At 46.8% G+C, this 13324-nt stretch overlaps 1 protein-coding gene across 1 annotated transcript in view; it reads left to right on the forward strand.

Annotated features, from left to right (window-relative positions):
• The first annotated feature begins 5227 nt into the window (after positions 1-5227).
• SHCBP1 (SHC binding and spindle associated 1) overlaps positions 5228-13324 on the forward strand; it is a 32905-nt gene continuing 24808 nt past the window's right edge. Inside the window, exons 1-3 of the mRNA XM_039502569.1 lie at positions 5228-5366; positions 7684-7857; positions 8635-8750. Coding sequence (XP_039358503.1) covers positions 5228-5366; positions 7684-7857; positions 8635-8750 — 429 coding nt within the window. The remainder of the gene's footprint in view (positions 5367-7683; positions 7858-8634; positions 8751-13324) is intronic.

Below are 13324 nucleotides of genomic sequence, written 5' to 3' on the forward strand. Positions count from 1 at the left end.
GGGGGGCATGCGGGGTAAAGTGCCTCCTCAGACTGTCCTGCTATGGGGAAGGGAGAGGGCTCTGTCCTCCTGCTGCGGCTGTCCCCTGGCATGCTTGGCTCCTATTCCGGGCAGCTGGGCCTGGGCGGAGAGCAGAGAGGGTGGGACCAGCCGCTTCTCATGCCGGCTGCTCTGGGTCGCTGCTCCGTGCAGCACAGCAACTGCCTCCTCTTTTCCAAACCAAACATACCCAGTTCCTTCAGCCTTTGCCCATATGGCTTGTATTCCATCCCGTTGTTCATCTTTGGTACTCGCCTCTGGATGCTTTCCATCCTTTCTATACATAGACGACCAAAATTGAACACACTACTCCAACTGAGGGCAAACCAGTGCCAAGTAGAGCAGTACTATTACCTCCCATGTCTTGCATGCTATGCCTCTGTTAATGCAACCTAAAACCGCATTTGCTTTTTTTGCAACAGTATTGCATTGCTGACTCATGTTCAGGTTATGATCCACCACAACTCCCAGCAGTGCTGCTGCCAAGCAGCTTCCCCACATTTTGTGTTTGTGCATTTGTTTTTTTTTCCGTAAGTGTAGCACCTTACATTTGTCTTTGTTAAATTTCATTTTGTTGTCTATAGCCGAGTTCTCCAATTTATCACGTTCCCATTGAATTTTAGCTCTATCTTCCAAAGTGTTGGCACCCTCCCCCCATCCAGCTTTGTGTCATCTGCAGTAAAGATGTTAAACAACACCGGACCCAGGACAGATCCCTGTGGAACCCCACTTGAGACCTCCCTCCAATCCGACATCATTCCATTAACACTTACTCTTTGCGGTTGTTTAACCAATTATGTATCCACTTAATGGTAGTTCTGTCAAGCCCACATTTCTCCAGCTTACTTATAGAATGTCATGTGGGACTGTGTCAAAAGCCTTGCTGACGTGTAAGTATATTATATCTACCGCTTTCCCCCTAATGCTACCCTTTTGATCTGGTAGCATTTCACACCCTCTACACTCAGTTTGCATTGATGTAAAGGATGATGCAAAGTGCAAGGAAAGGGAAATAGTCTGCAAATAATCTTAACATATATTAAAATTGTTATTTAAGGAGGCACTGGCAAAATAGTGTAGCGTAAGTCATATTATATCTCCATTAACCTAAAAATAGCTCCACTCACCTAAACAGAGGTTTGTTTTGGTCCCATTGTTATTTAGTTTGTATGTAACTGACTTGAGATGCCTTCATTTCCAGAAGTAACTCTTCTAGAACCCAGCCCACATTAGCAGAATGCTACACTGATTTGGAAAACAGTCCTGCAAACACAGCTGTAGCAGTTACAAAACTATTTTGTAAGCAAAACTGTCCTATCCAGTATTAAACTGTGCTGAGGTACCAACTTTCTGTGTGACCGATGGTCTGTGGACATTGATACCCTTATTTTTGTTGCCTTTAGTGCTGCATATGATACTCTCTGAAAGTATTTTTCTTGGTTGGCTAGCACATTTTCCCACTGTAATAAGACTGGGGCGTTTCAGCTTGGAAAATAGATGACTAAGGGGGGATATGAGAGGTCTATAAAACCATGACTGGTGGGGAGAAAGTAAAAAAGGAAGTGATATTTACTCCTTCTCATCACTCAAGAAATAGGTGTCACCAAATGAAATATATAGGCAGCAGGTTAAAACAAACAAAAGGAAATATTTCTTCACACAGTCAATCTGTGGAACTCTTTGCTAGAGACTATACCAGGGTTCAAAAAAGAACTAGATAAATTCATGGAGGATAGGTCCATCAATGGCTATCAGCCAGGATGAGCAGGGATGGTGTCCGCAGCCTCTGTTTGCCAGTAGCTGAGAATGGGCAACGGGGGATGGATCACTTGGATGATTACTTGTTCTGTTCATTCCTTCTGAAACACCTGGCATTGACCACTGTTGGAAGACAGGATACTGAGCTGGATTGACCTTTGGTCTGACCCAGTATGGCTGTTCTTATGTTCTTATCTCAGGTACCTTTTTCTCCACTTTTTGATCCTACCTGTCCAAATGGTCTCTTGCTAGCGCTAGTCACCTGCTTTTATCCACAGTTTGGTAACTGGACTCTTCCTGTTTAACTCTACCTTTGTCCACCTCATTTTGTTAATGTCAGAGATATTCACTCTAGACTCTTGACCAGTCCTTTGGAACAATCAAATAATCTACCCCCAAATGATCTTTCCAAGATTCTACATGGAGCCCACATCAAGAAGGGGCATACAGGGCTTTTGAGCATGGAAGCCAACTCAAGGTTTATGCACAAGTTAAATTCCACTAAAGCCCTATTTTGAGGATGAATTTGATTCAACCAACAAAATGCATTAATTCCTTTGTGTATCAAATGATTTTTTTTTGGTGGCAGGTAGAAAGTAACATAACATAGGAAAGAAGACTACCCATTAAAATATTTGAAAGAAGAATGCTGAAACCTAGCAAAGTCAGAGATGGGCTGTAAAAATTGGAACAACTTAGCTATCTGGATAAAACTTATGAGGAACCCTAACCATGAGGGTCTTTTATAGCAATAACAAAACTGTTCAATCAGCTGTACATTTAAATTGGAACCATCAGTACAAATCTCTGGAATTTTTGATTCAGGTTGCTCTTGGAACATTATGTTCTGCACATTATAAATGCTTCCCACTTACACCTAAAAAAGAATGGCTAGGCTGAGGTTGTTTAGCTGTTGGCTGATTCTGAGAAACCCTTATGTTTTCTTCTCCTCCAGACTAAAATACTGTAATGCTTTGCTTGTTAATCTGCCAAGCAGACTGATTACATCTTGTGCAAAACTCTGCTGCCTGGATATCATAGAAAGAAGCATGAACATTTTATTTGACAGGAATGTGTCGTCTTATGAGTCTGACATTTCTGCACTGAGGGTGAAATTCACCCCAGTGCAGAGGACCAGCACAATGCCCGTGCATCCCTTAAATCCCTGTAATAATATCAGCATTGGGTGTAAGTGGGATTTGTAGGGTACATGGGACCTCTGCACAGGTGTGAATTTCACCCTGATTTACTCATTTTTGTCAGAAATCTAACAGTGTTATTTCCTTACAAAAGCCTCATGGTCAGGGCTCTTAGTATAAATATTATCCATGTCTCTCAATTATCTTGGATTTGCTGAAGATCTGACTTCAGTGGATATTTTGATAGGCATGTGTAGGACCCATGGATCTTGAAATGTGTGTTGTGGGGAGTATTGATCATTGTAGCAATGGAGATATGTGTGCAGGTTTTGCATTTGTTGTTCTGGCAGGATGCGGTGCCGCTTTTGAGTGGGTGAGTCCTCGTCTGTGGCTCTGAGGATGAGCTTGGAGAGGTTGGGAGCTTGTTTGAAGGCCAGAAGGGGTGTGTGTGTGGTCCCCATCTCCACTGCTACAATGCTCAATACCCCGCCACAACATACTTTCCAAGATCCAAGGGTCCTACACAAGTGCTCTGTGTAGCTCAAAAGCTTGTCTCTCTCACCAACAGAAGTTGCTCCAATAAAGCAGCGGTTCTCAACTGGAGTTCCATGAGCCCTTTCAAGGGGGCCCCGGGGCTTAAACCAGATCCCGAGCCCTAGCGCCCCCAGCAGGACTCTAGCTGAGAGGCACAGGCTGAAGCCCCGATCCCTGCCGGCGCCCCCTACGGGGCTGCAGCTGGGAGGTGCAGGACTGAAGCTCCAATCCCTGCTGGTGTAGTGGCACAAACAGCTCCCTAGTAGAATTTCCTATCTAGGTTCTAGTTCTACTGAGCAGGCTCAGTAGGTAACTGCTATTGGTGGGAAAATGTGCTTGCTGCTGTTTTTGCTGTTACACGGGGCAGTGTGGGGCAGCTGCTGCTCTCTCTGGTGCCATGGAGCAGGCAGCCGCAGCGTTCCCTCCTCTTCTGCTGGTGCCCCAGGTTGAAGCTGCTCCTCAGTTCCTGCGTCCCAGCCCCCTTTGCTCCTTCTGCAGAGGCTGCAGGTAAGAGTGGCCTGGGCTCAGCACCTTGAGCTACCCCCTGTCTGCACACAGCCTCTAGCAACCTCTTCCGTGCACCCTCAGCTACCTCTCTGCCTGCACTCAGCCCCAGGCCCTAAGCTGTTTTCAAACTTTTTGAGCTAAGCCCCCCCCTTTGAGTTATAATTTTTGGTTGCTCCCCCAACCCAGACAGGTGGGTAGCCTGCTGAGGTGAGTCAGGAGGTGGAGGTGGCACTCCTTCCCTGGACCACTGGCCCCTGCCCCTCATATATAGAAATCAAACTACACGATGCCCAAGGCCCCTCCTGCTGGGCCCTGGAATTTTTATAGCACATCAAGGGGGAGGCGGCACTCAGAAAAAGGTTGCGAGCCCCTGGAATAAAGGATATTTCCTCACCCACCACATCTTGGATATATGATTTCATTCCTACCCTTCAGCGTTTGCCCCCACTCCAGACAGGGCCGGCAGATTGGGCGAGTCATGCCTGCGGGAGGTTCGCTGGTCCCGCGGCTCGGCTGTACCTCCCGGAGGCACGCCTGCGGCAGCTCAACCACAGCCGCCGGACCTGCGAACCGTCCGCAGCTGCGGGAGGTCCAGCCGAGCCGCGCAACTAGCAGACCCTCTGCAGTCATGCCCGCGGGAGGTCCGCTGCTCCCGGGGCGCCTCCCGCGCATGACTGCTTGGGGCGGCCAAAAAGGTAGAGCCGCCCCTGACTCCAGAACTGGCTGCCTGGCATGTGTTTGTGCAACACTTTGGGATGAAAGTTGCTTGATCCAAGTTAATATTTCATTTTTGTTAACTGCCATTATATGCGCTCTGGTAAACGTGGGGTAACCGCGGAATTAGAAGGAAAGGGAAACAAGCCCCAGAGGCCCCTGTGGTGGGTGCAAAGCATGGCACGGAGCTGCCAGCCCCAGCGCACACAGAGTGCGTGGCTGCAGCTTCTCGCAGGTCACCCCTCCCGTTGGCCCCCACCTCGCCCCTTCCCCAAGCAGCCCCGGCCGCCCGACGCCTCCTGCCTTCCCGGGGATTGGAATCCTGCGACACTTTGCACGGGTCAACGTTCCACGGGGTATCTGCCCGCTGCCGATTGGCTCCCACAACGCTCGCTGCGCCTTGCGACCAATCAGAATTCTCCACCGTGCTTACGTCGGGGACGGGCTCGCTGCCGGGAAAGTTTGAAATTTCCGAGACTGGGCGGGACGGGCCGAGCTGTCGGGCCGGGACAGGGAGCGCGGGGCAGGCGTTCGCCATGGCCCAGGGGGAGCCTGAGCCGGTGCTGGCGGTGCCCGAGGAGGAGGAAGAGAAGAAGGAGGGAGGGGAAGGGCCGGAGCTGGCCCCGGCAGCTGGCGGTGTCCGGCTGCAGGAGAACGTGCAGGGCCTGAAGCAAGGTATATCCCCCGCCCCCGTTTATACTCCCCGGGAGCGTGTTTCCCCCGGCTCCCCACACTCGCCTTCCCTTGTACTCCCCCCCCACCCTCGGGATTTGCCCCCTGTGCTTCGATAATTCCTCGGACTCCCCCACCCGAGATCTGTTCCCCCCGACCCCTGGAATGTAGTTTCTCTGCAACCTGCCCTTCAGCCCCTCCTGGTCTGCAATTTACTTTCCAGTCCTGGGGGTTTCCCCTGCGTTTCTTTTCTATCCCCGCCCAACTCTCTAGTTCAGTTACAAACGGTTGTTGTCAGCGTGATAAACTGTAGGAAGATGGTTGAAGTTTAAGGGACAGTATCAATGAGTGTATGCTGTGGTGGTGCAGTTTGTCGGGCCTAGGATATCAGAGAGACAAGGTGGGTGAGGTATCTTTTATTGGACTAACGTCTGTTTGTGAGAGAGAGAGACAAGTTTTGAGATTACACACAGCTCTTCTTCAGTGTCAGTGGGTGTCTGCCTGAAACCCCTTCCCAGGACATTAGCCTCTGTGTCCATTCACTATGCCCATCAAAACTCGCCAGGTGGTGATAGGACTTTTGCATTTTTGATCCCAGTGGGTAGGGAAAGGGGGGGATTCTCTTCTCCCGCTTTCCCCCCAAAGACTGTTCCTTTCTGCTGTGTCCATGGCACCTGTAATTGCAGGTTGCTCATGTGCTGATGATTTAACCAGGTATAGCCTGTGCTCCTGGCTAGGAAAGACCTAGCATACAGCTGTGCAGTTTGGGCCTATCCAAACTGTAATTGTTTATATGGCTCTAACATGAACACCTCATTGATGTGGGCGGGGTGCTGGGGGGTGTGCGTGTAGCATTCTGGAAGGGCCTTTAACAGGCTTGAGGCCCCCAGTGCAGCTAGGAACCTTTAAAGATTATTTACATGTGAAGTTGTTCCCTATTAACTCCATGTGTGGATAATCCATGTACAGAAGCTGTGTTTTTTAAAAAGGGCAATGCCCTTTCTTCTACTTTGTGATGTATAAAGGCCTGAAAGGTCTTAGTCAGTTTTTTTTTCCAGAAGTTCAGATCTTGTCTACGCTATAGACATTTACTGTGAATGTTTGGTCCCCATAGAACACTTGTAAAAGATTTGTGTCCACCCACAAGTGATCCAGCTGGGTTACATGTGTCGGCGTACTAGAAGTTCTAGTACATCGGGGCCCCACTAAGCCAGGCACTGTACTAATACATGGGAAGCTGCAGTACCTGCCCTCATAAGCGTACAGTCAAAACAGGGCAGGTAGAAAAAGAATGGGAGGAGAAACAGGCACAGAGATGAAGTGATTGCCCAAGGTCACATAGCAGGTCAGCAGCCAAACTGGGGATGGAACCCTGGGCTCCTGACTCCCAGTCCGGTGCCTTATCCGCTGTGCCTCATTGCTTACAGCAGAATGAGAACATGTTCAGTCTGTGCTTGTGTGGATGGTACTAGCATGATTCAGATAAGCCTGGTCCCACAGATCATGGTAGCTTTTTCGAGTTTCACAGAATCCGCTGTTTGTGGCAGACTTGTGGGGAACTGTGCGATAGCTGTCTAGAAGGCTGAGCAGTGGAACTTGGACAAAACTGCATTGGCTCGGAAGTTGATATCACTAGCATGGGCGCACTGAACTATTTGTGCTTGAATTGGTTGTTAGAAACCATTCTAGTCTCTAGTGTAGAAAGCCTGGGGTGACAGGTGAACTGGTGAAACTGACATGCACTAGTGACTGAAGACCGAACTCTTAATGGGAAGATACTTTTAGCTAGGTTTGATTTTGTATGTCTTGTTAAAGCTTATTCAGTGACTAACAAACGCTTGGGGATGGGGTGGGGTCGATAGTCACATGTATGTAATTTAACATCTCTGCCTTTCAGTTATGAAGTGGATTGTGCAGCCTTACAAGAGGTGGACCTTGCCCCATGAGGTCATCCAGCCAAACCAGGGTTGCTAGTCCTGATATTTCTAATGTAAAAAGTAGTGGGGGGGAATCCATTCTATTAGCAAAAGCCTTTCAGACCTCTATACTACACCTAATGGGATAAAAGGCATCATCTCGGTTTTAAAAATCCTGTTTGGGTCCGTATCCAATAGATAGGGAGACCCTGTTTTGGCAAATGTGTGTCTCTCTGGCAAATGGAAAAGCTAATTAGCTATTTAACCACCACTCCAACAGTAAATTAACAGATGGTCTAGAGAGGAGGCATGCATGGATTTTGCACTTAGCAGTAGATCCCCGGGATAGGAATGAAAGAGTGAACAGTACTTGAGTTGAAGTTGTGACTTTTTTTTTCCTTCAGAGTTGTTCCAAGAAGATGATGATGACAGCTGCAGTGATTATGGGAGTCGTGACAAATCAGGGACCATTTTAGGAAGGATTGTGCCAGACGGGAATGTGCTTTTCCCAGACACATTCCAAACAAATCACCTTTTGTTTTATGAGCGATTTAAAGCCTATCAAGATTACATTTTGGGTGAGTAACCTTTCTCCTTCTAAAATTCCCTCTTGTCATGATCTCTGTAGTGCTGACTTTTTCTGATGATTCAGTTTTAAGCTGTATATATTTGTCCTCCTTTTAAATTGCACCATCCTCCATCCACAGCGTGTAACTACAGAGGATCTAGACTAGTAGCAGAGATACAGGAGAGGCCAATTAATGATGGAGTTGAGACTCTAAACATCCCTAAACTTTTACTTTTACATTAAAAATATCATGACATAACACGCTTTTAGCTGGAGGACTAGACCTGGTGGATTTTGACATCCCAAGAGACTGAAGTCTGAACAATTAAAAGGGGGAGGGATTTTTGATAAGACTACCGGTAGTTAAAACACTGTCCCGTTCCCTCCTCCTCCCCACTTAACTCCAATGGCATAATTGAGAGATGTGGGCAGTCAGGTGGGCAGTGGCTCTTTTTGTGAAGCTTTTGGGGGGCTGAGAGCACCTTTTGGTAGATCTCCAGTCCTCTGGTCTAAGCTGTTTGGGGGCAGGGACTGTCTTTTTGTTCACTGTTTATACAGCACCAAGCACCAGGGGGTCCTGGTTTGTGATTAGGAATCCCAGGCACTTCAGCAATACAAATAATAAAAAGACTGAGCAGAACAAAGTTGAAGACAACTTCTGACATAATGAAGGAACACACAACCCTATTATGTTCAGCTTCCCTTTAATTGCTCATGTATGAACTTGATTCCTTTTGTCCTTTTATTGCATAAATACGTATTGTAAGTGATTTTAATTTAATTTTAGCTGACTGCAAGGCCTCTGAGGTAAAAGAATTCACAGCTGAGTACTTAGAGAAGGTCCTTGAACCATCTGGATGGCAAGCAATCTGGCGCACTAATGTGTTTGAGGTGCTGGTCGAGGTAAATGTAATTCAGTTGCTAGACATTTGTCTCCAATTAACATCACTTTACTCCACTGTTAACAGGCAAATCACTTCTTTTTAATTAAAGTTTATGAGCTGATAGAAAATAGCATATTTTTCACATCTAATTCTCTGTGTGGAGGATAGAGCATTAGGCGAGAAGCCATTTAACTGCTTGCAGTGGCTTCAGTGCTAGTGTCTCTTGGACATGAGAATGCAGGAGAACAACTCGTGACATGTAGAAACTTACCATCGACAGTCACATGAGATGCAGTTAATTGTTAGCCCTCATGATTGTAATGCATTTTGTGCAGATTGTAAGTTGTTTGGGGCCAGAACTGTCTTATTGTGCGTCCATTGCCTAGCACAATGGGGCCCTGATTGGGTCTGCTAGGCTGCTGTACTATAAATAATTATCCACAGGACTGCCTCTCTTGCTTTACAGAGCTGCAGCTGTACGGGCTGCATATTTCTTTTACTGGCTGGGCCTTTGTGAAAACAATTTGCACTCTGGTTCTATCTGTCAGTTTTGCACCTGGTTCTACTGAACAAAAAACTGTTGAACCTATAAGCCTGAATTTAAATAGATTTCACCTCCTAGGAACTCTTTGCAGTTTCTAAGACCAGAAAAGATGGTGTCAGCATGGAATTTTCCTTCTCTGTTTCCTTGGTCTTAGAAATTGCTTATCTTCTGTTTGAATGTTACTTTTTATATTATACTAGTAAGGATGGTATTGAGTTGAATTTTTTTTGAGTATTCTTTCATATAAACAAATGCATGGCATTGAGGTCTTTTGTAATGAGCTAGATCTGCTTCAACGACAGTATCAATCCTTCAAGGATGTGACTTTAGGGCAGTGGTTGGCAACCTTCAGCACGCGGCCCATCTGGGTAATCCGCTGGCGGGCCGCCAGAGATTTTGTTTACACTGACCCATCTGCAGGCATGGCCTGCCGCAGCACCCATTGGCCGCGGTTCACCGTTCCCAGCCAATGGGAGCTGTGGAAAGCTGTGGCCAGTGTGTCCCTGCAGCCCGTGCCACTTTCTGCAGCTCCCATTGGCTGGGAGCAGCGAACTGCGGCCACTGGGGGCTGCAGAGCGCTGTGCCTACGGAGGGTCAATGTAAACAAAATGTCTCGTGGCCCGCTAGCGAATTACCTGATGGGCTGCGTGCCAAAGGTTGCTGACCCCTGCTTTAGGGCCACGCAGACATTTGAACCACTAGAGGGATGCAAAACGGGGCTTGAGAGCACAGGCTGCTGTGGGCTGTCCATATGAGACTTTGTCATGGTTTGGGTAGTTCAGGATTTGCTGATGTGGCACTTCACATTTTCTGGTCAGGAAATGGGTTTTCCTGGTGTTAGGGGCAGATGCCTAATGATGTGGTCCTCAGTGGGGTTTCTCCCACGGTGGGTGAAGCAACTACCAGCCTTCCCAAATTACAATGTGGCCTTCTCTACACTGAGGTTAACTGGCACAAATGTCCCACTGTTGCTAACCCCTTTGGAATACACCAGTGTTAACGGTGTCTGGGTTACATGGAGGAGTGGGTTCGTGCAGAGAGGCAGGGGACTGAAGGACTGTAACTGGGTGACATGGAGCTGTAGTTTCTGGTCTAAAAATGGGGGCTCTTTTGGAGATCAGAGGAGGAAGCAAATCAAGAGAAGATGTGGGACATCTAAGGATGACTCGTGGACAATGGATGAAGTCCCAGAAGACCGGAGAAGGTCAAAATAGTACCTGTCTTCAAAAAGAGGAAAAAGGAGGACCCGGGGAATTGGAGACCAGTCACCCAACTTTGATACCCAGAAAAATACTGAAACAAATTATTATACAATCAGTTTGTTCAAACCCAGAGGATAAGAAATAGCCAACATTGCTGTGGTGTGATTTGCTCTTGACAAATCCATCTTGTTTCCTTCTTTGACAGTGTCACTGGATAGGGCGAAAGGAGTAGATATGATACATCTTGTTTTTATTAAGGCTTTTGACATATTTCCGCATGTCGCACTCATACGCAAACTAGGGAAATTTGGTCTAGACTCTAGATGAAATTACTGCACAATGGTTAGAAAAACTGTACTCAAAGGGTATGTCTACACAGTAACTAGACACCCGCAGCTAGTCCATGCCAGCCGATTTGTGCTCGCAGGGCTCAGACTATGGGGCTGTTTCATTGCTGTGTAGACTTTTGCTGTGAGATGGGAGAGTCCCTGAGCCCTGCGAGCCTGAGTTGGCTGGAATGGGTCAGCCGCAGGGGTCTACTTTCTGTGTAGACATACCGAAAGAGTAGTTATCAGTGGCTTGCTGTCAAACTAGGAGGACTTATCAAGACTTGCAGGGATGTGTCTTGGATCTGGTATTGTTCTATGTTTTCATTAATGACTTGAATGATGGAGTACAGATTGCCTCATCTGCAAATTTTATGAGAGTCATGCTGAGAGGGGTTGAAAGCATGTTGGAGGACAGGATTAGAATTCAGAATAATCTTGATACATTGGTAAATTGGTCTGAAATCAACCAGATGAATTTTAATAAAGACAAGTGCAAAGTACTACACCTAAGAAGGAAAAATCAAATGCACAACTACAAAATGGGGGGAGAACTGGCTAGGCAGCAGTACTGCAGAAAAGTATCTGGGGGCTACAGTGGATCACAAGTTGAATGGGTCAACAGTGAGATGCTGTGGCAGAAAAGGCAAGTGTCATTCTGTGGTATATTAACAGAAGTGTCGTCTGTAAGACCTGGTCTATGCATAAAACTTAAGTCGACAACTGCAGCGCTCAGAGCTGTGAAAAATCTGCACCCCTGAGTGCCGTAGCTATGCTGACCTAACCCCTGATGTAGATGCAGTTAGGTCGATGGAAGAACGCTTCTGTCGACCTAGCTCTCATTGCTCTGGAAGGTGGAGTTCCTACCGCGATACAAACTTTTTTGTCACTATAGTCTGTTTATACTACAAGGTGACAGCGGCAGAGCTATGATGCCATAACTATGTCGCTATAATGCCTGTAGTGTTGACGTGACCTAAGACATCCTGTGTCCAGTTTTGGATGCTACACTTGTATTAAAGATGTGGACAAACTGGGGAGAGTCCAGGGGAGAGGTTTGGAAAACGTGACCTGTGAGGAAAGAATGAAAGCACTGGACGTGTTTAGTCTACAGAAGAGAGGGCTGGGCACGGGGGCATAAGTTTGTAGAAGGTTGTTATAAAGAGGACAGTGATCAATTGTTCTGTGTCCACTGAGGGTAGGACAAAAAGTAATCTGCTTAGCTTGCAGAAGGGAGATTCAGGTGAGCTACTAGGAAAAACTTCCCAGCTATAAGAATAGTTGAGAACTGGAATGGGGAAACTGGAGGTTTCTAAGAACAGGTTAGACAAACCTGTCAGATGTGGTCCTGATATTTTGTCTTGCCACAGCACAGGGGTATGGACTTGGTGACCTCTCGAGGTCCCTTCCAGCCTAGCCTTTCTGCGATTCTATGATGGAGGTGTAGGGGACTGTGGGCACAGAGAGGAATGGAAGCTGGGGCACAGGGAGGTAAGCCTAGAGCAGGATGTAGAAATTCAGCCTTGTTATCTGAATGTAAAACCTAAACCAGTTTTCTACGTATTAAGGTTTTCATCAATAAAATCCACCCCCTCTTATCCTCCTGTCTCAGCCAGCTATAATTCCTCACTGCCCCATACGTGTGCAGTCCTGCTGCTTATGGCCATGCTAAAGTCTGCAGGAGGGGAACCCTGCTTTGCTGGGCCTCATAAGTCCTGTCAGAGCCACGTTGCCTTTTTGTGAGCCTTCTACATGAACCTGATTTTAAACTTTTAACTCTCATTTAAAAAGGGGAAATGCTATCCCCATCCCACACTTAAAACACCTGCAAGTAAACTACAGTCTTAAATTGGTGGGTTGTCTTTATAGAGGAGCAGAAGTTGTTTGTGTTTTCCAGCAACATAGACCTGCATTTGATCAGCTTTGCTCTCTCCCTAAATTAGAGGGAAGGGATTGACATGCTTTAGGATTCCCCATGACACATTTGGTTCCTGTTGGAGCACTTTCCAGCTAAAAGGCATGGCAGCCTACCGGGCTAAATATGGGATTAGGGCACAGGGATTCTTGCTATTTCTGGCTCTGCCACTGTGTGGGCTGCTGCAAGGCACTGATTTTTTTCAGAGCACCCTCAGCTGCAAGTAAAGTCAATGGGAGCTGCCAGGTACTTGGCACATCCAAAAATCAGGCCCTTAATCCTTGCCTGCATAAAAAGAAGATAGTAACTTCCTGTCCTCCCAGGGACATTACGAGGCTCAGGGTTTGTACAGTCCTTTGAAGATGGAAAGCACTGTATGGATATGGATGTTTGCTGAGCAGTGAAGCTTGTTTTGGGGTTGTAATTTCAAATATGCACGCTCAGACATCTCTGGAATAAAATGCCATACAGAGTGTTTAAAAAACACTTCATGCTTTTAACAAAGTTGCTGATTGGCTTCTATAATAAGACTGAATGTGTGTTTTGGCTTTTCAGGTTGTATGTACTGTTCTGTCTAAAGCCACCCTAATAAGCTGTGTTGTTCAT

The sequence above is a fragment of the Mauremys reevesii genome, linkage group 16, assembly GCF_016161935.1.
Source record: "Mauremys reevesii isolate NIE-2019 linkage group 16, ASM1616193v1, whole genome shotgun sequence".
Taxonomy (NCBI): Eukaryota; Metazoa; Chordata; order Testudines; family Geoemydidae; genus Mauremys; species Mauremys reevesii.